The sequence below is a fragment of the Oryctolagus cuniculus genome, chromosome 2 (assembly GCF_051225735.1).
Source record: "Oryctolagus cuniculus isolate XC-2025 breed Fujian yellow rabbit chromosome 2, ASM5122573v1, whole genome shotgun sequence".
NCBI classification, from domain to species: Eukaryota; Metazoa; Chordata; class Mammalia; order Lagomorpha; family Leporidae; genus Oryctolagus; species Oryctolagus cuniculus.
Window position 1 is genome coordinate 38,131,553 of NC_142868.1, and position 27,312 is coordinate 38,158,864.

Sequence of the window (27,312 nt, forward strand, 5' to 3'; positions counted from 1 at the left end):
AGAACAGGTCATCAAAGAAGGAGGTACCTTTCTCTGAAGGGAGGAGAGAACCTCCACTTTGACTATGACCTTGTCTAAACAAGATAAGAGTCGGAGAACTCAGAGGGCTTCCATAGCCTTGGAAACTCATGACTGGAGCATAGGGAGATTACTGATGCCATAGACAGGAGTGTCAATTGGTAAAGTCAACAACAGGAGTCACTGTGCACTTACTCCTCATGTAGGATCTCTATCCTTAATGTGCTGTACATTGAGATTTAATGCTATAACGAGTACTCAAACAATATATTTCACTTTGTGTTTCTATGGGGGTGCAAACTGTTGAAATCCTTACTTAATGCATACTAAACTGATCCTCTGTTAAAAAAAAAAAAAAAAAGAAATTATCAATTCCCAACTTGACTCTCACTGGGATTAAACATGACAATAGGTCTGCTCTGATTTCATCATCATTTAAAAAAATCATCTATTATTTTTCACTTTATGTTTCTGTGTGGGAGCAAACTGTTGAAATCCATACTTAATGTATACTAAGCTGATATTCTGTATATTAAGATAATCGAAAATGAATCTTGATGTGAATGGAAGGGGAGAGGGAGTGGGAAAGGGGAGAGTTGTGGGTGGGAGGGATGGTATGGTGGGGGAAGCCATTGTAATCCATAAGTCGTACTTTGGAAATTTATATGCATTAAATAAAAGTTTAAAAAAAAAAAAAGAAAAGTGAAAATTTATTTAGTTGCAAATACCATCTTAAACTACTTTTTAAAAACTGTGGTTATGTTGAAATAAATTGTTCTAATGAGAAAGAAGAGAAAACGGACTGAATAGGCATTTTAAGACCTTTTCGTAAAATCTGTAATTTCCTACATTATTTATCCTGCCAAGTTGATCTCATTGTAATTAATGAAACTGTACTTTTCAGGACAACTGGAACTTTTTCTCATCCTGTTTTTAGTGCATTGTCATCTCCTTCTTGTATATAAATCATAGACTTTTTTTTCCATTTCTTCCTCCAAAACAATTAAAATGCTGCATTAAACCATGAGCTAGAAGGCATTCTTAATTTTATTTAGGTGGAAATATGTTTTCTTTACCATTTTGGTGACTTGATATTATAACTTCCAGATATAAAGAATGAAAGGGGCCTACACATGAGGCATATTGATAAAATCAGGGGAAAGCCTTCATTAAAAGCAGAAATATAAAAATATAAGAGAAAAAATATAGGTTGAGTAAATAAATCATTGTTGCAAAGAAATTTAATTCTTAGTAGCCTCTTCAGACACAAGGAGACCCAATTCATGCCTCACAAGATGTTAGAAATACTGTCAAGTAGTTCTTTCATCACAGACAGTGATGACCAAAGAGAAGTCAGGTGTCTAGTGCTACAAGGAACATTTAACAGAAAACAGGACATGACCTGTGGGTCTCATGTTTTCCTAACCCATTTTTTCCTTCAAATATTCCAGTCTGACAATCTTTTTATTTATGTATTCACTTGATAGTTAATTAACTTTTTATGTATTTAGAGGCAGAGAAAGATAGAGCTCCCATCTTCTGTTTCACTCTCCAAATGTCTGCAATCCAGATCTCTAATGTGGTTGGCAGGGACCTGAATGCCCTGAGCTTTTCCCTGCTATATTCCCTGTTGTGTACTGTGGGAAATGGGAGTGAAGAGGCAGTGTTCCAACCCAAGTACCACAGAGGATGTAGGCGCCCTTCTTGTCATCCTAACTGTAGGCCAAATGCTTGCCTCTGACAGACTTCTTAAAAACAAGAAACATATAAGTGATCCCTAGTTTTATTGAAAATTTTACTTAGTGGTTTGACTCTTGCAATTATGTTTAAATTTTTTTAATCTGGTGTAATACATAATAGTAGCTCTTTTTGTCCCTATGATTCAATTAAATATGTCTCACTGAAATAGATGGAGTCACAAACTTAAAATTTTTCTCTATATTCTTAAAAAGCAACATACTTTCTTCTGAGTTTGCAAAGACAGCTTCAAGTCTGACACTGGAAAGGCCAAGCATTAGCACTGAGTATTTGCTGTTAACACATTACCAGAAGCAGGGTGGCTCCCAGGGCTATGCAAAAAATGATGGGCCCAGTGAGGTCTGTTTCGTTCATGATGCTGCCATCTGCTGGCTTCAGTGGGTTTAACACCGTCAAGGTTTTTTGCCAAATGTGATCAAAATTGATTCCAAGTTCTGCAAAAAGAAAAATAATTAAACAAATATAAAAAAGAGTTTATTCTTTAATAAAATATTAACTTATATTATGCATTTACTTAGTATTTTCATGTTTTATTACAACTTCATAAACTAAACTCCTACACTTGATCTTAGCCAAAAGGCCGAGAAGCGATTAAATTGCTAATATATTAAAACTTCTGGGGCCGACGCCATGGCTTACTTGGTTAATCCTCCAACTGCGGTGCGGCATCCCATATGGGTGCTGGGTTCTAGTCCCGGTTGCTCCTCTTCCAGTCCAGCTCTCTGCTGTGGCCCGGGAAGGCAGTGGAGGATGGCCCAAGTGCTTGGGCCCCTGCACTCGCATAGGAGACCAGGAAGAAACACCTGGCTCCTGGCTTCAGATCGGTGCAACGCCGGCCATAGCAGCCATTTGGGGAGTGAACCAATGGAAGGAAAACCTTTCTCTCTGTCTCTCTCTCTCTCACTGTCTATAACTCTACCTGTAAAATAAATTAAAAAAAAAAAAACTTCTAAAAACAAACTAAAAAAGTTGTTTCCAAACAATAAGCTAAAAGAAGTATTTTAAAGAAAGAATTTCAAAAAGGAAAATTTTTCCTAATTAATACTGCAAATACCTAGTTAAAAATTGGGAAGTTGACACTATGTAGTAAAAAATAAAATAGAAGTTAACAGATCAGAAGTCTCATCATGCTGCCATTGAGATGTTTCCTTTTCCTATATTTTCACTTATTAGCACTTCTAAAATGTGGTCACATCAAGAATGGCATCAGTTTTCAAATCGAAGTACTAGCTATACTAAGGAGATTGAGCTCAGGTCTGGGATTTAATTTCTACTTGCTTAATGAGAAGAGTGGTTTTGCACTAAGTGCCTGATACTCTGCAGAGGAGGAAGGAGAAGAGATTTTTCTGTAAGTAAAAGTAATCATGATGTGCAAGCACCTTTTCATAAGGTCAATGCACTATGAGGTTAAGTCAATGTATTCAAAGATTACGTTCTGGAGACAAGTTAACCTTGCCTTTTTGAGTGATAGTGTCAGAATAAAATATCCAAAATCAATAGGTCAGTGTTTATTAATCCAACCTCATCTATAAATTTTTATTATTTTCCAATGCTTACTTTCCAAAGAATTCTGGCTGCCTCCCCCCATACCCCTTTGCTAGATTCTGCTTCGCTTGTAACATTTTTATAGAGAAAAACATTGAGCCATATGACATCCACTGATCATAGAAACAAATATTGATATCACATCAGTTTCTTTTCTTGCCATTCCTATAAAGATAAACTGTCATGGTAGAAAAGGACAACATCTAAGGGAGATAGTGCAATTTGACTATTTAGGAACCAGCAATCAAACTAGTTACCTTGCCTCAACAATTTAAATAATTCAATAACAATGAAGAAGATGCTAGGAAGAACAGACACTAACCTGCTGTAAGTGCATACATTTCAACTAAAATGAACTACTCTTTACTGAGGTTTTACCGTGGACCTCACCAAATTTACAACCACTGATCTTAGTGACATTCAATGAAGATGGTACTATTATTTTATTTCCATTTTATGTATTAGATGGCTATGTTCTCAAGAGATTAACATGTCCAAAGTCACAGAGCCAATAATATAAAAATATAGGTTTCAACACTGAACAATCTGACTTGAGACCACATGTTTTTAACCTTGTAATTGTGGTGGGGGTCAATGTACACCTAATTTCATTATTATGTTTTGTTGTTGTTTTTATTTTGTTAAATAAAGTTTTTTATATAGATTTATTTATTTGAAAGTCACAGTTATCAGAGGAGAGGGAGGGATGGGGGAAGACAGGGGGATGGAGAGATCTGCTGGTTTCCTCCCCAATTGGTTGCAATGGCCAGGGTGGGCTAGGCCAAAGCCAGGGGCCAGGAGCTTCTTCCAGGTCTCCCACGTGGGAGGAGGAGCCCGAGCACTTGGGCCATCTTCTGCTGCTTTTCTCAAGTGCATTAGCCAGGAGCTGGATTTAAGTGGAGCAGATGTTGCTTGAACCAGCAACTAATGCTGCTGTCGCAGGTGGGGGCTAAATCCACTGCACCACAACTCCAGGCCCTATAGTTTTTTTGGTTGAGCCCAGTTCTCCCATGGGAAGGACTGTCTTCCTAAATTCATTTGTGTTTGGCATTCAACTTCCCTTCTCAGGATTTAGCAACCCTCTTTGGTCAGTTCAACTTCTTTTACAATGGCATGTACCACTAAAGTATCTTACAAAGCTGCCATTGCATATATAGAATACAAGGTGGACTTTTAATGATCTACATGACATGGAGGGACCTTTCTTGAACAATGTAGAAATTTCAGAGGGTCAACCAGATACTTCCTTAACTGGGAAAGAGTATTCTTTTACTTAATTAATGCTCAGGTTGGTATGTATTATTCTCAGCTTCAAAAGAATTTGATCAAATTAATAAAAGTAAGAGAATTACTTATATTTCAAATTCTCTATAACATCCATTGTACAAAGTGCATTTAAATATGTCTTACTGGGCACACATTTGACAGCGTACTCAGTTTACTAAGCTTATAATGAGGTTAGATCATCTAATGTAATTTTTAAAAGAGGAACTTTAAAAATTGAGAAATGATGTGACTTACATCAATTTCACTGGAGGCTTATATTATTTTCAGACTTAAGGTTTTTTTGACAGGCAGAGTTAGACAGTGAGAGAGAGAGAGACAGAGAGAAAAGGTCTTCCTTTTTCCGTTGGTTCACCCCCAAAATGGCCACCACGGCTGGTGTGCTGCAGCTGGCGCACTGTGCCGAATCGAAGCCCGGAGCCAAGTGCTTCTCCTGCACCAAGCACTTGAGCCATCCTCCACTGCCTTCCCAGGCCACAGCAGAGAGCTGGACTGGAAGAGGGGCAACTGGGACAGAATCCAGAGTCCCAACCAAGACTTAACCCAGGGTGCCAGCGCTGCAGGCAGAGGATTAGCCAAGTGAGCCATGGCGCTGGCCCAGACTTAAATTTTGACGTCATAATCATATTGTATTCTCAATATTTTCCACAATAAAATAGTATTTCATTCCAAACACCTTTGTCTTAAAAAAATCATTTCTGAAAAAAACCCCAATGAAAAATTCTTTATGCAACACTATTAGTGATTTCACCCATTTGTTTGATGGCTTAATTAACTTCTGCACATGTTTCAACATTAAGTCATGAAATAGTGAACATAAAATCTAAATATTTTATAGGAACAAAAGATTTTATGTGCTTTATACAGAAGTATTTTGTATTCAAATTTATTATAAAGTATGTGAATGAGATTGTAAGTATTTGCTAATTGTAGATAGCCTAATATAACACCTTATTATGCAAATAAAAAAGATGAAACTGCAGTGAAATTTGCATGCAAAATTTATTGTTTTGCTGTCATCTAGTGGTAGTAAAGTATACGACACATATGCTATAAAAATGAGTTAAGAACTTTATTTTCTATCCAAATTGTGGCATTGGCCTTCTATATATAAACATCAAATTATGCTACAAATATAAGTAACTTTTTTCTGGTCTGACAGACTTGCTCTGACTTAACATAAAAATTGCACATTATCAAATAGCAAAAGTTATCAATCTTACATAAAACCAAACAAGAATTTTAGACTACAAAGCACTTAAGGAATAAATAAACACATTTTGTGAAAGGAATAATCCCTATTACATGATTTTGTGAAACAAATGATCCTTATTACAGCTTCATAATTGTGTAGGCCATTTTTGTGTGTGCTAATAAAAACTAACAAATGTCAATTATCATCTCTCTCAGAAATGATGCTTATTGCTTTTTTTTTATCTTTAGAAAAAACTTTATATTTGTAGTATGATCCAACTTTCATTTTTAACTACTCATAAATACATATACATTCGTTGAAAAATAGTATTTGATTTGATGTATGTATGTATAATCATAATATACACATTCATAGGAATAGAATAAAGCTAGAAAGAAATATATTAAATTATTAATGTTGGTCTTATCTTGGAGACAAGATTTGAAGTTATTTTTGTATCTATTTGTAGGTTTATATATTTTCTAAACTCTGTAACAAATAGTAGACAACTGATAGTGCTTTTTTTTTAAGCACAGATGCTGTTGGAGTCAAGGAAAAGGTTTAACAAAAATAGCTGGCAACTTTCAAATATTTGTTAATTAAATAGGCAATACAGAATGAACTGGTTAAACAAAACTGATCCAAAAATTTAGTCAAAATATCTACTATAAAATTTTCTTTACTCTCCTTAGTGGTTTCACATTTTTTTATATTTTTAAGGCAAAAGAAAAATAATGATTGGACTTTGAGTGGTTGTGTTCATATGAGGCAAACAAGGGTCTCTGATATAAGACTGGGAATTTCAACATATTCCTTTTCATTTGACTACATATAAAAGACTTGGAGCAATTACACTGAATATTTCTGCTTGGTCCTCAAATTTAAACTGACTTGCATTTTTGTTTTTGAATACCCATAGTTGTAGCTTAATGATGACATTGTTTAAGAGGAAAAGCAGCAGATACGGGGTATCTGGACACAGAAAAAAAAAATAATCTGAACATCTCTGAAATCCCCTAAGGAGACTCAACAGGAAGGATATCCCAGGTCTCCTTCATACCAGCAGTGTGATCTCCTAGAATGCTATTCTTCCTCTCCCAGTCATGCCATGCCAAGATGAGAGGGATCATATGAGCCAGGGGAGAGAAAAACTGGCTTATCTCCATGTCAACAACTCACAATATTAACCTGAAGAACTCTGTTCCCGGGCAGACATAGCAGAAAATAAATACACTGTTAGGAAGTTCTTCATTAACTGGGGTTGAAGGGGTGGTTGTTTTAAGAGAAACACTCTGCCAAAAGATGTCTTTGCTGTTGTCTAGAGATGCCAAGAGAATCTCAGTTTAAGATTAGTGAAGAAACATTTAATGACTGCCACAGTGTCACAGCAGTGGCACACAAGTGCTTCCGACTTCCCCCACACCAACATACAAGAAACTTCCAGTGGTTTAAGAGTCTCGGTTTAGTATACTTGTTATACGTGGAACAATCATATATAAAACACAGACAGCAAGTTGGCAACACGCATTACACCCAATTATTGCTATTATTCTTTGAGCTGTGCACACATTAATAATACTTCCTTAACTTACCTTCTAGCAAAGGAGGCTCTTCATCAAAACTGTCGATGTAAGGAGACTGTGAATAGTAATCGCAGTTGGATGCTGGCTGAAAAAACTGCCCTGCATAACCTGATGGCATGAGCATCTCAGGGGGAACAAACGAGGCAGGCTGAGGTTGTTCACTCACTTGTTGGCTAGAAAAAGAAAAACACAGATATTTATGTATCTGTAAAAGGGATATCATAACAAATCAAGGAAGAAAATTATAATTTTCCTTATATGAATTCATCTATCTTTATGACTGTTTTCCCATGAAGATATAGCTTGTTTAAAAGTTTTCTGTCCAAAAAAGTAAAATAACTGGGCATGAAAAGACTTCTAGAAAAATGCTCAATATCAACAAGTAACAATTGAGCACATACAATGTGCTTCCCCACATATTTCCTCAGTTTAACCTCATAAGGTAAAAACCGTGTTTTTATTCCCATTTTACAGGAAAAGAAATACTGTCTCAATTATGTGCCCAGTACAAAAAATAACACTGCAGGTGCTGGAATTTGAATTGAAGTTTGCTCAGCAATGACCTGCACCCTGCACAGTGCTCCTTTGTCACTTATCTTCAGGGTCAATCACCAACACGATGCCCCTACAGAATCTGTAGAACCCACAGGCAAAGATTATAATTGTAATAGCATAGTCAACTCACAGGAAAATAATACAAATCTGTAAACCAATGAGCATCCACCAAGAAATACACTTTGTAGTTCTGGCCATTCACAAATATTGCTGACTGAATTATCTTTAGGTACTTAGCTGTTATCTCCATCCCTCTTCTACTCCTCCATCCAGCAACACTGCTCCATCAGTAGTTTGTTCTTATTGTAATGGAGTGCAACATTAAAATTCTCCTACTACTTATTTTAGGAAGTAAATTTCTTTTTTTTTATTTTTTTAAACTTTTATTTAATGCATATAAATTTCCAAAGTACAGCTTATGGATTACAATGGCTTCCCCGCCATAATGTCCCTCCCACCTGCAACCCTCACCTTTCCCACTCCCTCTCCCCTTTAGGAAGTAAATTTCTAAGATTTATTTAGTTGAAAGGCAAAGTGAAACACACACACACACACACACACACAAAGAGAGAGAGAGACAGAAAAAGAGAGAAAGATCTTTCATCCACTTATTCAATCCCCAAATATCCATAATGCCACAGCTGGGCCAAGCAGGCACATTAGCAGGAAGCTGGATGGGAAGCAGAGGTGGGCTCCATCCCAGGCACTCCAGTTTAGGAAATGGGCATCCCAAGTGGTAGCTTAACCTGTTATGCCACAACACCCAACCAAAAAAAAAGTTAAAATTTAAAATATCAAAGAAACTTCAAAATTCTTTGTAAAAACTAACATGTTCATCTTTGATAACTGTCCAGATTAAAGTTCTTTATCTTATAACTGTATACCTGACTATGTTTAATGTTATATTTCAATGAACAAAATCCAAGCAGTATTAAAATAATCATACTGATAGCCCACAGTCCCACACAGAACACTATAAATAACCCAGTTCTCATGTTTTATACATTTTCCCACCTAGCTTCTCATATTGTGAATCTACACTTAATAGCATGTCTTTTCTTCTCGTTTTTTACCATACGAAGCCAACTCTGGCTATGTAATAAGTTTACCTACAGTCTTAGTAACACCTTCTATGCAATACACTATATATTCACTAAAAACAAAATTCAGGGGTAAGGGACTGGGCATTTTACTACTTACTCTATTGAGCCTTAGCCCTGAATACTTAACCTATTAGTGCAATTACTGAGGCAGATTAATATACTCAATATTTAAGATGTTAAAATTATATCTATACTCCACACAGTCATGGGAGTTTTGTGGAGTATACCAAAAATATTCCTTTGTCTTGAATCATAAAGCATCTTAATTAGTTCTATGAAGAAGAAAATACTAAAATGTAATAATCTATAATTTGGAAAATTATTCCATATTAAATAGATGGTCAACTGAATTAGGCCTAAAAGTACTAAACTCTGGAAGGTGGCATATAAAGATTAGCTTTGTCAGTAAATGCTTCCTATTTCTGTAAAAATAATGTTAAGGAACTGTGAGGTGACTAAAAAGATTCCTTTAGAACAGTCAGCAAATCACTTCTTGGCCTTTTGGCTAAAATCAAATGCAGAAGAGTCAGCAGCATTCTTGATCATATTTCCCTTTCTTCATGCCCCAACACTGTATATGTACATCTCGGCCTTGAGTGTCTGTCCAGTGGTAGGATTTATCCTATTACAACATGACCTTTGGAATCAAATCCCTGTTCAAATCCCTGATATGTTATCTCAGGCACATTCCCTCATGTCCTGTGCCACCGTTTTCTCTTTTGTAAAATGAAGCTAATACTGTAACTCACAAGGTTGTTGTGAATTGCATAAAATAAGGACTTAGAATAGCACCATGAGAAGTGATCAAGACACATTTAGCTAAGTATTGCATACTTGCCACTTCGTGAGACTTAATAGTCATGCATTCTAAACATATTCTTTACATCTAAGAAATGCATCTTCTGTGTTTATAATAGTCATCTCCCACACTGTCTCTTACTGAAAGAAAATGAACATCAATGGGAAACTAAGAATTTGTGCCTTCTGTGTTGACTATATTTAGATTTTTTCTGTTTGTCTTGAATGCTTAAGTTGATTTCTGCAATATCTTAGCAGTCCTCAATCTCCACTATACCCATGCCAGGATTGCTGTCCCTAAGCGATGGCCACACACATGATTCATGTAAAAACTACTGTGTGTGTTCACTGATTCTTCAATATTACCCTTTCACCCTCCATACCTGGGTAATAAAGTTCCAACTAGCCTCCAGAGGCTTGTCTTTACTTACATGCTATTATGTTGAGATAAGTCATAGTCTGGGGAAATTTGTTACAGGTTTCTGAGTCAGTATAACTTAATATTTAAATGGTAATGAAAATATAGAAAATCAGAATACTTATGATAATTTCTATAGTTGGACATATATAGTCCATTCTGTACCCAATCATATAATCATTAGTACATGTTCTATTAGAGTTTGATTTTTTAAAAAGCTATAGGTTTAGACTTTCATCAAGTGGTGCTGCTTTCCTTTTGTAGTCTGACACTGGGAGAACACAGGCAGGAAATTCACTTCCAGTATAGTATTGAGAGTATTGTATGGACTGCAGTTCAGGTGGTGAGGTACATACCATAATATAAGTACAATTCATAGTAAGTCTGTCTCCACATTTGAACTCATATTCAAATGTGGGCACATTTTTTTAAGATTTATTTATTTGAAAGAGTTACAAAGATTTGGATCTGACTAAAAGGTCCATGAGAGTCTCACAGGCATGGAAAGCCATGACACGGTGGCAAAAACCAATCTAAATGAAGGATCCTGGTGAACAAGACCCCAGCAGAAGGAACAGGCCATCAAGGAAAGAGGCGCCTTTCTCTGAAGGGAGGAAGGAACCTCCACTGTGATACGGCCTTGCTAAACAAGCTCAGAGTCGGTGAACTCAAGGGGCTTCCATAGCCTAGACAGCTCATAGCAAGAGTCTCAGGTGACTGCTGACATCATAAATAAGAGTGCCAATTGTTAAATCAACAACAGGAGTCACTGGGTACATGGTCCCCACATAGGATCTCTGTCCTTAATGTGTTTAACTATGAAACTTAAAAACAACACTACTAGTCGAACAATACCCTATACCTGCCTGGTTCAGTTGTGTGAGTGCAGCCTGTTGAAATCCCTGCTTAGTATATACTAAGTTGATCCTCAGTATATGAAGGTAATTCAAAATGAAACGTGATGAAGGGCGGGATGGGAGAGGGAGTGGGAGAGGGGAGGGCCATGGGAGGGAGGGAGGTTGGGGCGGGGGGAGCCACAACAATACAAAAGCTGCATTTTATGTTTTACTTAAAACTATTGGTTGAACTCTGTAATTAATACACAATTACTCTTAGGTGTTTAATTAATGCTATAACTAGTACTCAAATAGTATTTTACACTTTGTGTTTCAGTGTGGGTGCAAAATGTGGAAATCTTTACTTAATATATGCAAAATTGATCTTCTGTATATAAAGATAATTGAAAATTAATCTTGATGTGAAGGGAAAGGGAGAGGAAGTGGGAGAGGGAAGCTTTGTGGGTAGGAGGGAAGTTATAGGCGGGGGGAAGCTATTGTAATCCATAAGCTGTAATTTGGAAATTTATGTTCATTAAATTAAAAAAAAATGTGTAGGCATCCACCACAAAAAAAAAAAAAAAAAAAAGAGTTACAGAGAAAGAGAGAGAGAGAGAGAGACAAAGAGATCTAGTGGATCACTCCCTGGATGGCCACAATAGCTGGGGTTGAATTAGGCCAAAGCCAGGTGCTCCTTCCAGGTCTCCCATGTGAGTGGCAGGGGCCCAAGCACTTGGACTGTATTATGCTGCTTTTCCAGGCACATTAGCAGGAGCTGGATGGGAAGTGGAGCAGCAGGGACACAAGAACCAGCGCCCTTATGGGATGCTGGCATCACATGCAGTGGCGTTATCCACTATGCCACAGCACCATCCCTTGTACATTTTTTTTTTTTTAATCAGGAAACCTTATGCCTCTCCAGAAACATTAGGCTACAAAAGTTTTCAGGATTTACAACACATCACCTGAAACAAAATAAAACAAAAAACAACAAAATGCCCAGTTGGCTAAAAAGAAAAATGTTTAGTCTGGACTCCCGGAAAAATTTTATCTATGTTGATCTTAAGACAGTAAAACCAGTCATCTTAAGTGCCCTTTGCAAGACTGTATTGTATGGAATCAATTCAATGGTATTTGGGTTAGGGGATGGTGGCCAAGGTGGTTGACTTATACAAAATTTATGGGTCCAACTTGGTCCAACTGGGTGCCCAATGATGCCATTAACTGTTTGAAATACCAGGGTTGGTTTATACCAGGGGTCTAGGGATTCAGAAATGATGATGATTCCATGCTGGCTGTTAAAATTCTTTCAAAGCGTTCAAAAGGAATTTGCTGGTTGCTGTCACCTTTCAGCAGCAATATTTCTTTCTTTCTCCTTTTTCCAGGTAATATGAGTAGTTCCCTCATTTAAAAAAAAAAAAAAAACTGGAAAATCTAATATATAAATACAGTCTAGCTATAGGTCTTTGGAAATCACTCCTAAATGAAGTACTGAATAGTTACTTTTTTTAAATGAGAAAGTTCCTCTTTGTTCATTCCAAAATTAGAAGCCTTTTGTTTAAATGCAAATATCTTCATCATCCTAGTAAGCATGGGCAACCAGGTTTCTGGTCAGTTTATCATTGATCCAAATAGGCTGTTTAAAACAGTCTCCCATATACTGTGGGAGAAAGGTTTAGGATAGAAAGAAAAGGGGTGTGTGTCTATGTGTGTATATGAGACAGACAGAGAGAGAGAGAGACATAGCAATTGATTGATTGTTCATAACTGTCCTCTGGATTCCTATATCTTTGCCATGGGGATCAGCAAATTGTACGCTGAGTTTAAGTATATTTTATTGAACTATTCATGATATGAATAAACTACAATTTTTTAAAGTTCCTTTCATGTATATCAGTAAATTACTGACCTGACTCCATGTTTAATGTACTTCTTAAAACTAGTCCAGCTTAGATGCTCTTCCCTAATTCCTGAGATTTGCAATGTGGATTAGAATTTAAATGTTACCTCATCCAAATCAGGACTTGGACTTGAATGCTAACCATCTGAAACAGGCAAGGCCATTAACCTGATGCATTATAATCATGAATTTCCTCATTTGTTTATACTAATTTCCATTTTTTATCATCTTGATTCCTAGGAAATGAAATCAAATAGACCAAAAAAAAAAAAAACCTGGGGTTTGGGAATGGGGGAAGAAAACTGTGTTCCATGAGCCATTGCCTAAGGAAAAAGCTTCATACTTCTCTTGTTGGACTTTTTAGTTTACTTCAGCCTACAAACATATATGCTACTCAAATGCCCATTCAATCTAGAAAAATAAGTGGAGAAAAGGAATGGGACGTTCAGGGCAAATTGGTTCCTTTCTATCAAACAGGAGTACAGGGCTGAAATGGCCTATTAGATAGCGTTCACTGTAGACTGTATATTTTGAGGGACCATCTTGTAACATGTTAATGCTCAAATTATTCCTTTGCTTCAAATACTTTCTATTTCTTTTCTTCTCTTATTCAGAAGTGTAATCATAAAAGGTAGATTGACTGATTTAAACAAGATAGAATTGGAATGTGAATGACATCAAATTCCAGATATTTAACTTTCCAATTTTAAAAACATTAAACACCAATACCTTTCTCTAGTCTTTTGAGATGTAATTTAGAAACAGCATCCAGGAAGAAGCTTGTGAGAACAGCATATATTCACTTGTATTTGTAGGAGTGATCAGTCAGTGGGAACAATGGTCAATTTTCCTGTAAAGAGTTGGAACAGAAGACCTACCAATTGTCTGTTGCATTTATTCTGTCATTCCCCTTTCCATTTGGAGATGTTAAGGTACATTTTTGCGTTTAAGAAAAAAAAACTTTAAGAATTAATGTATTTGAAATATTTATTATGAGGTGTTTTGGCCTAGACTTACAGGGTGGTAAATTCTGAAATGGTCCAGTTTATTCCTGTTGTCTCAGTGACATTATTAATAACAGTATTTTATGCTAATAAATATCTTTATTTACAATAAACCACATGCTCACCCTAGTTGTGGGCCTAATCAGCTTTGGGCTAAAATTGTAACCTCTTTTCTTAACTAAATGTGTGACTTGAGAAAGTTCCTTAATTTCCACGTGTGTCTGATGTCTCAAGTGCAAAGCAGAGATAACATTGTACCTGCTTCATAGGGTTGTTTGAAGATGCATTGAGTTGATTTATATACTCTTAAAGCTCAGAATGGCTCCAGACATATAGTAACTGCCAATAAACACTGTGAAAGTTGAAGAATCTGACCTTTCTCCAAGTCCATTAACCTAGACCCACAGAAGAAAGTAACATCACAAAACCAACTCTAGAACCAAATAAAGTTTAAGTTATTTTAGGTAACAAAGTATTAATTGCTTTTCTACTAATGTTTACATGAGTAAATAATATTTCTGTAGTGATATATGTTTAATATATACTTTCCTACACATTAGAAGAATCATTTTTCATGACAACTTTGTAAAGTATTATCATTGTCCTTATTCCACAAATCAAGACAGAAAAGTTAAGTCTTCTCAGTGTCACAAAGACAGCAAACACTGGAGTCAGAACTTGAACCAAATTCTTGTCACTCTAAATTCCATAACTCAAGTTGGAATTTCAACTTAAATAAGTAATACATTTTAAAATATACTAATGTTCCTTCTTTCATGTACTTCTCACACTATAATTGCATAATTAATTGTTCAACTCCTTCAACACAAAATCTTAATTTTATAAAGAAACCAACTATGGATATAACCTCTGAGTTTCTGGTGAGTTTGTGGTGTCCTTATCTCTGAGTCTGTAGTGTCCTTAATTTCTGACACACAAGCAGACACTAAATAAATGTTATTAAATACATATAATCTATTTCTCAAGCAGTGCCCTTAAAAATGTTAGGTAAGAGAAGAATGTTTCCTGTTCACAGAGTGCCTGAATTTAGGCTCCTTGTTAAGTGCTATTTTGGAAACAGTAGACAAGACATACACCTGGCTTGGTCCTGACATGATCAAGGGAAATCACGGAGAACTGAATTCATTTCTGTGCCCTTTCCTGACATTTATTCTGAAGTGTTTTACCAAGATATGTGGAAGAAAACTTTGACTTCTACTTAGGAACCCTCCCTCCTTGGAAATCCTTACAATTAGATTAAGATTCCTTAAAATGAAAGCTTATTATCGCAATACTTACTTTCTGAATACTTACTTTCTGAATCCATAGGTCTCAGAATCATTAGAGCTCTGCTCCTGGTTATCAATGGTATAATTAGATTGGTAAAAATCAGGGTCAAATTGTTCCAAGTTTGACATCCTGAAGAATAAGAGTGTTTTATACTAAGTTTGTGAGTCAATAAGACTTCTTTTGGGATATTTACAATGATTAATTAATGATGTGATAATGCTTTGATGCCCATTACAGAACAAAGTATTATTTGGAGGAGTAAATTAAGTACTGGAGGAAGGATATGGAAATATAGGACAGAAAGTCATTTACAAATGTGTTACCTTCAACTACTTTTTCTGAAGGCTTTACAGCTGCAGAATTATTTTGACTAAATTGATTTTTCAAAATATTTATTTATTTATTTGAGAGTCATGAGACACACACTCTTTATCTATGGTTTTATTTCCTAAACTGCTGAAGTAGCAAGAGTTGGGCTAGACTGAAGTTAGGAACTACATTGGAGACTCCCACAAGGGTGCACAGACTGAAGCATTTGGTCCATCTCCCGCTGCCATCACAGCGCATTAGTAGGGAGCTGGATTGGAAGCAGGTAGCTGGGGTTTGCACCAGGCTCTGTTATGAATACTGATGTCATAAGCAACAGTTTACCCTAATGAACCATAACACTGGCCTCAAAAACTTTCTGTTTTAAAAGAGTGAGTTGAAAAATCACTGGGAGTAATCAATATAATTACAATAATCTATGAAAAACTACTCAATAAATTTCAAATAAAATTTCATAAAGTCTTAGCTCTAAGAGCCTCATTAATCAGAATATTCAAATAACAATTGTTAATTCTATCAAATTTGCTCAGTTCATTAAAAAGACAGAGTTTTTCTAAAATTAGATACAGCAATTCATATATCTGATTTAATGAATCAAGATTTTTCATTAGTAAAGTATATAAAAGTAACTATGAATTATGTAAGCTAGAATCAAGAACTGATGATAAATCTTTTAATAATTTACAATTTAAAAAAACTTAAAAATCAATAGTATAACCTTTTCAGTTTATGAAAACATGTTACAATGCATTATCACAAAGAGTAAAGAATAATTTCACCTGAGAAGTCGCTAAGTTTTCATAACATGCAATGTCTTATGTAATACAACTATCAGTAAAGTCATTACATAACCCAGTTTTGTATTTTGTTTAAATGCTAAGTCTTTCAGAAGGACTAGCTCATACCTCTATGTATTTTACTTGATGAAATCCTCCGAGAAATGTAGCTTTACTGGAAAACTGCAAAGCAAATCAGTTGGTGAAAGATGACATGCTGGCTATATATAAATTTCTAAATTTGTACTCTGACACTCTGAACAGATGCCACAGCTGAAGAGGGGGAAAAAAGCCTACCAAAAGTCAAGCACAGCCTAATGATTTGTTATGGTTTACAAACAGTGAACAGTGTACACATAACTTGTAATGTGGAAAGATAGATTCAGTGTCCTTGTGAGCATGTCCACTAACTCTGAGATAAGATCATTTATTTGAGGCAAGCATTAGAAAGCAAGAGGCCTCAATGCTTTCCACTTCATAACCTAAAAAGAATATAGTCAACCAATACAAAATTTTTTGTTACTATCTAGTAACATTTAATATATGATGCATGATCTTAATATGAAGATCTTGGCACTGAAGTAAAAATGGCATCTTGTGTCAATTTTATCCAAATCTGAAATACTCAATTTACAGGAACAGTATTTAAAAAGACTAACTGCAGTCTGCCTCTACATTTTCCCCCACTGACTTTTTTAGTAGAACTAAGTGATCTACTGCTCCCCACTTGCCGGACATATTTTATCCCATTTTCATCCAACCCTGACCAACAGAAAGGGTCAAACCCATCTGCACCACATGAAGATGCCTGAGTTGGTTCTCTCTACATCACTGGGTTACTGCCAAGGGCCTGCTGTCTAGTTTGGGCCCAGCTAACATTAGTACTCACATTTCTAACTGGATCTGGTGTTTCTGTCCCTAATACTCACATCAAGGATGGAGATTTCCTTGTGGTTTGTTTTATGCTGATCATCCTTTCTCAGACTTGAAACTTCCCATATATCCAAACCTCACCAACTGCAATGTGCTGTTCGCAGGCAGATTGTTCGGCATTTAGGAGCCAAAGACAGAATGCCAGAGTAACTCCCCCTGTCCCCCAAGCATGTTATTTTGCAAGATTTGGAATTTGCATTTCTTTAATCAGAACCACTTTTTTATGGTTACTAAAAAAGTAACTGTGGACCACATATTTATTGAGGACCTAACACTGATTACCCACCTGTTCTAGATGTTGTGGTTGCAGAAATGGATGGACTAAACAGACTGGCACTTAAAGAGAGACATTTGGTTTTGATTATATTACATCTACAATAATGATGACTAGCTAGGCATTGTCCATGAATTTTATGTTTAAATCACTTATTTTTTATAACAACACTCTGAAGTTTTATTGTGCTGTTTCACAGAAGAAATAGAGACTCAATAATCTGTCCGAGGTCATCATCTAGTACGTGAAGTCACTATGTAAAACCTGGCAGACTGAGGCTGGAGCTGTGGTGCCGTGGGTAAAGTTGCCACCTATTGTGTGCCAGCATCTCAAATGGGCACCAGTTTGAGTTCCTGCTGCTCCACTTCCAATCCAGCTCCCTGCTAATGTGCCTGGAAAGCAGTGGAAGATGGCCTAGAGTACTTGGGCCCCTGCACCTATGTGTGAGACTTGGAAGAAGCTCCTGGCTTTGGATTGGCCCTGCTTTGGCATTTGTGGCCTTTTGGGGAGAGAACTAGTGGATGGAAGATATTATCAAAGAAAAAAAACCTAGAAGACTGAGTTCAGAGCTCATTATTGTCCAAGAACATTTGGGAATTAACCAAGTAGAATTAAGATGGAGAGTGCCAAGGGAGAAAGAAAGAGAAGACCTCTTGAAAGGGTCATTGTGATTGATGAGCAAAAAGAATTCACTTGAAAGAACATGTGAAAAGCATTTCAAGCAAAGGCTTTAAGATGGCAATGAATTTCCTGGGTTGTGTTTTGAAAAGAAAGCCAGTATGGCTTGTGATTCTGATCCTGGGGAAAGTTGAAGAAAATGGGGTCATAGACATTGTCAAAGGCCAGATCATGAAGGTGTTTGTGGGCCACAGGAGGCTAGATGCTGTTATAATTCAAATGAGATGCCTTTGGTGGATTTTAAACAAGTGGACTATATGATCAATTTTTCACAGAAATGAAAAGTAAAAACTGATTAGGAGGAGGTTGTTGCAATAACACAGGCATGAGACGCAGGTAGTTTGGAATAGGGTAGAAGTAGATGTAGGAGAACTAGTACAAAATTATGTGAGAGCCAGGGGAAGGATGAATTGAAAAAGCAAACACTGGAGCAGTCAAAGAAAATGTAGGCAAGGAAAATGATGATGAATTATTCAAACTGAGGAAGGTCCAATGGTGATAGGCCTAGACAGGTAAAGAAGATTAATGGAAAGAATTTGTGTGCTGCAATTCCTGTTAGAAGGAAGGAGAAAAATGTAATTAACGAAGATGATTGCTAGAACACAGAAGGATGAATTACTGTGTAGTAGCCAAATTTAGATCACCATCCTGTTAGGTAGGAAGTCAGAAATTAGCTTACGTGTATATGACAGGGCCTAAGGAATTGACATCTGCAGCGGTCCAGCATCCATATCTCAAAATCACCCCATAACCTTCCAGGTGCAGCCTAGTATCTGCACTTCATGTAGAAATGAAATTAAACACTAAGTGGTTTATAATCCATGAAACACTGAATGTTAAATTACTTAAATTTCCTGAGAAATGCATTCATGGACCATTAGTACATACAACAGAGTATGTTAAAGGCACTCTTACAAATCTAACACTGCACATGTATAAAACATATATTTAAATGTTTTTCTATTAATGAATAATCTGATTGTTCTGCTGTATGTTGAAAGACAGAGTTTAGATCAATATGATATATAGTTACAGTGTCATTAATTATTTTACTTTATTTATTTATTTGAATGCTTATTTCCAGGTTCTGAGTGATCAAAAAGACTACATAAGAATAAAGATCTTCACCATATCTAAAGTGCATTATATTTTTTAAGATTTATTTATTTATATGAAAGTCAGAGTTACAAACAGAGAAGGAGTGGCAGAGGGAGAGAGGTCTTTCATCTACTGGTTCACTCCCCAATTGACCAGAATGGCCAGAGCTGTGCTGATCTGAAGCCAGGAGCCAGGAGCTTCTTCTGGGTCTCCCATGTGAGTGCAGGTACCCAAGGACTTGGGCCATCTTCCACTGCTTTCCCAGGCCACAGCAGAGAGCTATATCAGAAGTGGAGCACCAGGACTCAAATCGGTGCCCATATGGGATGCTGGCACCCCCTATGTCACAGTGCCGGCCCCAAGAGCATTATATCCTACTCACAAACACTTTCCTTTCATTCATTTCCTGTTGCTGCTCTCTCCTTCCTTCCCTTCACTATGAACTCTCTCCTAAGGTGATCTTTCCTATTTCCCAGGCTTTATATAACATCAATATATAGACAATCCCAAAGTATATATATGTAGTCCTGACCTTACTTCTCAGCTCTAGACTGCCTATTTGGTTAACACCTCAAGATTGTCATAAAGGAAATGGAGGAATATTTACTTCTAATTTCTCCATCCCAACATTCTCTTCTTCATTTCAAGGAATGGCATCCATTTGTGGCAGGTGTTTGGTGTAGTGGTTAAGATGCAGCATGGGGCCGGCGCTGCGGCTCACTAGGCTAATCTTCCGCCTGCGGCGTCAGCACACAGGGTTCTAGTCCCGGTCGGGGCACTGGATTCTGTCCCGGTTGCTCCTCTTCCAGTCCAGCTCTCTGCTATGGCCTGGGAGTGCAGTGGAGGATGGCCCAAGTCCTTGGGCCCTGAACCCACATGGGAGACCAGAAGAAGCACCTGCTTTTGGCTTCGGATCAGCGTGGTGGGCCAGCCGCAGTGTGCTGGCCGCAGCGGCCATTGGGGAGTGAACCAATGGAAAAAGGAAGACCTTTCTCTCTGTCTCTCTCTCTCACTGTCCACTCTGCCTGTCAAAAAAAAAAAAATGCAGCATGGGACACTCATGTCCCATACTGGAGTGCTAGGGATTTAGTCCTGTCTCTGCTTCTAATTCTGGCTTCCTGCTAATGTTGAGGACATTTAGGCAGTGAAGCAGTGGTTTGGAGATATCTCTTTTTCCTTTTCAAATAAGATGAAAATAAATAAATATTTTTTTAAAAAAACCACTCATACAAATCAAAAATAATCTAATTTTTTAATGATTCCATCAATTATATATATAAAAACAGAATTCTTAGTATATCTGCAACCAAGTCCCTTCATCTCCACTGCTGTCAGCCTCATTGAAGCCACCATGTTCACCCACTTACATATCTATCTGAAATTATTCAACAAAGTAAAATACCACTTGTAAAGTAACAGACTGGTAGGAAGTAATGAAGCTTATAAAAAAGACTGCAGAAATTGTACTTTTAATGGTGCAGTGACTTGTCAAAATCAGGAAATATTTCTCTGCAGTAGCTAGCTGCAATTAGCGGTGGGAATCAAGGAGAAGCATTTCCATCCATAATTTCTTGATATCTCTTGGGTGATCTATCAAGTGTTGAAGAGACTGTGAGCTGCTCAGCATCTGCACCTACACAAACTGTCCTGTGTTAAATAAAGGATGACTGGTTAGATGGATGGATGAATGGTCACTACTTGTTTTTTATTCTTTTTAAAAAATAACTTTATTTATATAAGATAAACAAATTTCATGTATTTCATAGATAGATAGATAGATAGATCTAGGAGCGCTCTAACCCTCCCTTCTCCTTCCTTTTTTATTCTTTCTTTTAATTTTTACAATGGCATCTGTTCAGCTTACTGATAATCATAAACCTAGCCCTCCACTCAGTAAAAAATTCAACAAATAGTAAGAGGGGGAAAAAATCAAAAAACACTGTTCTTCAACAGTATAGATAAGGGCTATAATGATCAAATCTCAAGATGTCAATTTCTTTCATATGTATTACATCTTTTTGTACTTAGTTACCACATATCAGAGAAAACATGATATTTATCTTTTTGGGACTGGCTTACTTCACTAAGTATTATGGTTTCCACTTGCATCCATTTTGTTGCAAAAGATAGGATTTCATTCTTTTTTACAGCTGAGTGTATATATAGCACATTTTAGTTATTCAGTCATTGGTTGATGGACATTTGGGTTGATTCCATAGCTTAGCTATTATGAATTGAACTGCAGTAAACATGGGGGTACAGATAACTTTCATATGCTGATTTCATTTCATTTTGATAAATTCTGCATACTCACAATCCAATATTTCAATTAATGTCTATCAACTTAATTAAAATAAAAATGGCATTCATCACTGCAATCTGCTTATGTAAACACAGAGTTTCAAAAAGGCTAAGTGCCTGTGCAAAGCCAAGCACCTAGCCTATGATAGGACCTAGTCTGGAACATCGGCTCTCTCACTGAAACCAGTTTCCTTCCATTACTGTTTTATTTATTTTTTCCTGAAGACTATCTGTGGCTGTCAGAATTCTAGTAATGGCCAGCATTGTGGTGAAGCAGGCAAAGCCTTACACTCTGGCATCCCACATGCATGCTGGCTCATGTCCTGGCTGTTCCACTTCTGAGCCAGTTTCCTGCTCAAGCACCTGGAAAGCAGCAGATGATGACTCAAGTCTGTCAGGACCCTGCTCTCATGTGGGAGACCCAGATGAAGCTCGTGGCTTCAGCCTGGCCTATTGCAGGCCATCGCAGCTGTATGGGAGTGAACCAGTAGGTGGAGGATCTCTCTCTCTCTCTCCCTAACTCTGACTTTAAAATAAATAAATAAATCTTTTAGAAACAACTCTGGTGTCATCAATGTACTTGTTTGAAAACACTAACTGATAGTTATTTGCAATCTCCCAAAATATTTTTCAGCTGAATAGAGCTGCCAACGAACCTAGAGGAACATATGCTGTTATTATCTACCGGGGTTTATCAAGTAATTATTTTGGAAAATTACTGCAATTTAATGCACAATGATTCCATTTTATCTAAAAATTAGTATTCATACTAATGCACAGAAAAACACAATGGCTTCTGTTTTCCATTATATTTAATGTATTTTGATCAGCATTCTGAACATGTTCTTCTTGTTAGTACCACATAAGATTTGTTTCTGATCATCTGTCCTTTAAAGATCATAATCCTTCTTTTTATAAGACAGAAATTGCAGTGCTGAATATTATGCTGTATGTTTGTGTATATATGTATATATATAATATATAGTCTCATAAAAACGGGCATAAAGTCCTGTTTTGATGCATAAATTTTAAGGAGCCCGATATGCTCTATGGCAAGGAAAAAAAAAGTAAACTAGAGGGTTTTGCATCACTAACATTATCATGACTATCTTTTTTTTTTTTTTTTTTTTTGACAGGCAGAGTTAGACAGTGAAAGAGAGAGAGAGAGAGAGAGAGAAAAGTCTTCCTTCCGTTGGTTCACCCCCAAAATGGCCACTGCGGGTGTGCCGCACAGATCCAAAGCCAGGAGCCAGGTGCTTTGTCCTGGTCTCCCAAGTAGGTGCAGGGCCCAAGCACTTGGGCCATCCTCCACTGCCTTCCCAGGCCACAGCAGAGAGCTGGACTGGAAGAGGAGCAACTGGGACAGAATCCGGCGCCCGAGTGGGACTAGAACCTGGGGTGCCAGCGTCGCAGGCGAAGGATTAGCCTAGTGAGCCATGGCGCCGGCCTATGACTATCTTTGACTTTTAATTTGGCTACTTCTTCTTAGATTCCACTTTTGTCTTCCTAGAAAAAATTTGGAATGTAGTAGATATTACTGAACTCTTAAATTTTTAGTTTGGTAATACATAATTTTTAGCAAAAACAAAACTTGCACCTGAAATTATGAAAACTGATGAGCTCCGGCGCCGCGGCTCACTAGGCTAATCCTCTGCCTGCGGCGCCGGCACCCCGGGTTCTAGTCCCAGTTGGGGTGCCGGATTCTGTCCTGGTTGCCCCTCTTCCACTACAGCTCTCTGCGGTGGCCCGAGAGTGCAGTGCAGGATGGCCCAAATCCTTGGGCTCTGCACCCACATGGGAGACCTGGAGAAGCACCTGGCTCCTGGCTTCGGATCAGTGCAGTGCGCTGGCCGCAGCGCACCAGCCGCAGTGGCCACTGGAGGGTGAACCAACGGAAAAAGGAAGATCTTTGTCTCTGTCTCTCTCTCTCTCACTGTCCACTCTGTCGGTCAAAAAAAAGAAAAAATAAAATTGATATGAGCAATTCAGTTTTATATTCTGAGATTTCTCTGTTGACCTCTGCAGTAAACCACCTCAAAGCCAATGTTAAGTCAGCTGCAGACTTGATTAGCCTGCCTGCCACTGTGGAGGGACTTCAGAAGAGTGTAGCTTCCACTGGCAATGGTTTAAACAGTGTCCATCTTGCTGTGAATGAGCATAAGAAAATCAGGGAGCTACTGCAGAACGATATGAACCAACACTTCTCAGTGGAGACCAGTGGAAGCAACCAGATCATTCCATCACCTTCAGTTACATCAGAACTGGACAATAAGATCCACAGTGATGGCTGGCGCTGTGGCTCACTTGGCTAATCCTCCACCTGTGGCACCAGCACTCCGGGTTCTAGTTCCGGTTGGGGTGCCAGATTCTGTCCCGGTTGCTCCTCTTCCAGTCTAGCTCCAGTCCAGCTCTCTGCTGTGTCCTGGGAAGGCAGTGGAGGATGGCCCAAGTGCTTGGGCCCTGCACTCGTGTGGGAGACCGAGGGGAGGGGGCGAGGCACCTGGCTCCTGGCTTCGTATTGGTGCAGCACGCCAGCTGTCGCAGACATTTGAGGGGTGAGCCAATGGAAAAGGAAGACCTTTCTCTCTTTCTCTCTCATTGTCTAACTCTGCCTGTCCAAAATATATATATATATATATATATATATATATATATATATATCCACAGTGAGAATCTGAAACAGGATATCCTGTACTTTCACAGTTCTTTAGAGGAGGTAAACAGTGCCCTGGTGGGATACCAAAGACAGAATGATCTTAAACTAGAGGGGATGAAAGAGACAGTCAGTAATCTTACCCAGAGAGTCAACCTGATAGAAAGCAATGTGGCCATGAGCAAGGCAGAAAAAGAGAGCAAACCTGTCCTTCACCATGATGGATGATAGAGCTGCCACTCTAAAAAGAGAATCTTTGGATCAAGTGACCAACAGAACAGAACCATTAAAAACTCAGAGCGTAAAGAAAGCAGATAGTTCAAATTCTCAGCTATCCAAGCTAAGAGAAGCTGCAGCTCATCAGTGCCCTCACAAACAAACCTGAGAGCAACAGGCCTCCAGAGAACAGTGATAAAGAGCAAGTTCAGAGTTCTACATCAAAACCATCAGCATTGCCAAAATTTTCACAGTCTTTTGGTGACCAGCTTAAGAAAGCTACCCAACCAAGACCTATCTCCCTTCCTAGAATTTCTAAAATTGAAGATCTTCAGGATTTATTCCACAAGACTGGCCAGGACATGGATGGGAATGTGACCTTCCAGGAAATCCCACAGGCCCTAGGTTCTGCCATGCCAGAACCAGAGTGCTTAAGAACATTTGATTCCGATGGAGATGGGAGATACTCACTTCTGGAGCTGAGAGTCACTGTAGATGTCTAGCTTCATCAGGCATGTTTCAGAAATGGAGATACACCCCCGACTTCCTAAAGTCTACTCACCTCACAAAATAACCCTTTTACTTACCCATCAGTCCTACAGACTGCTGTAGCAGACACATTGCCTCCTTGCAACTTGTTTGAAGAAGCTATATCAAAGTTATTTAAAAAAAAAAAAAAGATCATTTTACTTCACAAAGATGTTCAGAAATCTATGATTCCTAAAGCCAGGTCATATATTTTTTTTTTTTTTTGACAGGCAGAGTGGACAGTGAGAGAGAGAGAGACAGAGAGAAAGGTCTTCCTTTTGCCGTTGGTTCACCCTCCAATGGCCGCCGCGGCCGGCGCGCTGCGGCCGGCGCACCGCGCTGATCCGATGGCAGGAGCCAGGAGCCAGGTGCTTTTCCTGGTCTCCCATGGGGTGCAGGGCCCAAGCACCTGGGCCATCCTCCACTGCACTCCCTGGCCACAGCAGAGGGCTGGCTTGGAAGAGGGACAACCGGGACAGAATCCGGCGCCCCGACCGGGACTAGAACCCGGTGCAGGTCATATATTTTTGAATTTCCAAGAAAAAAGAAATAAAAGCTTCATTTTTTTCTTTTTCCTTTTTTTGAGAGGAAGAAACTTTACTTTTTAAAACTGGGAAATGTGTAGATAGATAAAATAAGCCACCTTTTATATTTCACATAAATTTGCCTTAAATTAGCTGTACTTTATAGAGACTCAGAAAAATGTCTTTCCTTTCAAAGATAGGCCTTTTCTGTTTGTAAATATTTACAACAAAAGAAAGAATTGTGCATATTTTGTGGAAAATAGGAAGAGTGGTTTTGAACAAGTGATTTGTTATTAAAAATTGCTTATATGATCTGAAGGAGCTGAAAAAAACCACTAATTTTGATATCTACATACCATTTTGGAGATCCTGGGAGTCCTGGCCCTGCTCTGATTCTAGGTTCTTGCTAATGCTTATGCTTGGATGCAGAGGTTATGGCTCAAGTGATTAGACCCTGACACTCAGATGCAAGACTTGGATTGATTTCCTAGCTCCTGGTTTCAGCCTGACCTAACCCTGTTGGACACTGTGGGTGTAAGCCAGTGGATGGAAGCATTCTTTCTGCATCTCTTTCTGTCGGCCACTCACGTAAATAAATAAAAATGCAATAACAAATCAAATTTGCATGCGTTTAGCAAACATAATTAATTTTATAGGACGTCTTTTCTATAAATTATATAAATTCCTAAGTTATATACCCACATGGATACTTTTCTCCTTTGTGGGTAAAAATTATTAGAGTTTATACCCATATTTTCTATACTGTTTAGTTCATTTTTACTTCATCTATTTAATTTTATTTTATGTATATTTCATAAAATATCTAAATCATTAAACATTATGTATGCCTTACTTTTATATGTGTATATCTCTGTATAAATAAACTTGTGTATGAAATGTAGACTAGACATGATTTTGCAAAACAACAGTTACTACAGTGGTCAGCAAGAAGTTAAGTGCTCAATTCATGCTATGATTATATTTCAAGGTGTCATGATTACATATCTAGGTGCAAAATTAAGTTGGATCAATAGCTTCTGTATTTACTATCTATATTTACTCTTGTATCTATTATTAATCACCTATAACAATTTATTTTACTGAATTCTATTTTGAAATAAAATAAATAAACATGAAGAATACATTTCACTGAAAGAAAGTGGTGGTGGTGTGTGGGGGTAATAGTGTTTGCAAATGCACTGTGTAATAGACAGGTTGTATTTAGATTAAGTATTTCTTAAGCATTCATCTTTTTTCAAGCTTATTTCGTTTACTAATTTGAAAGGCAGAGGAAAAGGGGAACAAGAAGACAGAGAGGTCTCTCATCTGCTTGCTCATCCTTCCCACCCAAATGCACAACAGCTGGAGCTGGGTCCAGTCAAAGCCAGAAGTGGCAAGTCATTCCAGGTACCCATGTGGGTGGCAGGTATCCAGCTATCTGAGCCATCATCAGCCACCTCTCAGGGTGTCAATTAGAAGGAAGCTGGGAATCCATGGCACAGCCAGGACTTCAAATTAGGCACTCTGAAATGACATGTGGGTGTCCCAAGTGGAATATTGAATGCTGCAACAAAGTTTTCCTCATCTCTTATTTTATAGCACAGAAATCAATTTTCTTATTCTTTTTTTTTTTTTTTTTTTTTTTTTTTTTTTTTTTTGACAGACAGAGTTAGACAGTGTGAGAGAGAGAGAGACAGAGAGAAAGGTCTTCTTTCCC

The 27,312-nt window shown here is 37.7% G+C and overlaps 1 protein-coding gene and 1 pseudogene across 19 annotated transcripts in view; one reads left to right on the forward strand and one right to left on the reverse strand.

The window, feature by feature from the left end:
• The window catches only part of YIPF7 (Yip1 domain family member 7), a 94,786-nt gene extending 78,129 nt beyond the window's left edge, over nucleotides 1-16,657 (reverse strand). For 5 of the 19 annotated variants that reach the window (XR_011386222.2, XR_011386224.2, XM_051842505.3 and 2 more), the window contains exons 1-4: nucleotides 16,520-16,657; nucleotides 15,312-15,416; nucleotides 7,393-7,556; nucleotides 2,065-2,210 (exon numbers count right to left, since the gene is read on the reverse strand). Coding sequence is in view for 15 of the 19 variants with exons in the window: in XM_051842505.3 (XP_051698465.3) it covers nucleotides 2,065-2,210; nucleotides 7,393-7,556; nucleotides 15,312-15,415 (414 nt within the window). In the remaining 4 variants the exon portion in view is untranslated. Of the gene's footprint in view, nucleotides 1-2,064; nucleotides 2,211-7,392; nucleotides 7,557-13,722; nucleotides 13,844-14,255; nucleotides 14,393-15,296; nucleotides 15,417-16,519 lie in introns of all 19 variants that reach the window. The other 14 variants (XR_016229890.1, XM_089327179.1, XM_089327181.1 and 11 more) reach the window with 8 other exon arrangements.
• Nucleotides 16,658-23,650: 6,993 nt separating this feature from the next.
• Nucleotides 23,651-25,046, forward strand: LOC100355845 (EF-hand calcium-binding domain-containing protein 14 pseudogene; annotated as a pseudogene).
• The last annotated feature ends 2,266 nt before the right edge of the window (nucleotides 25,047-27,312 follow it).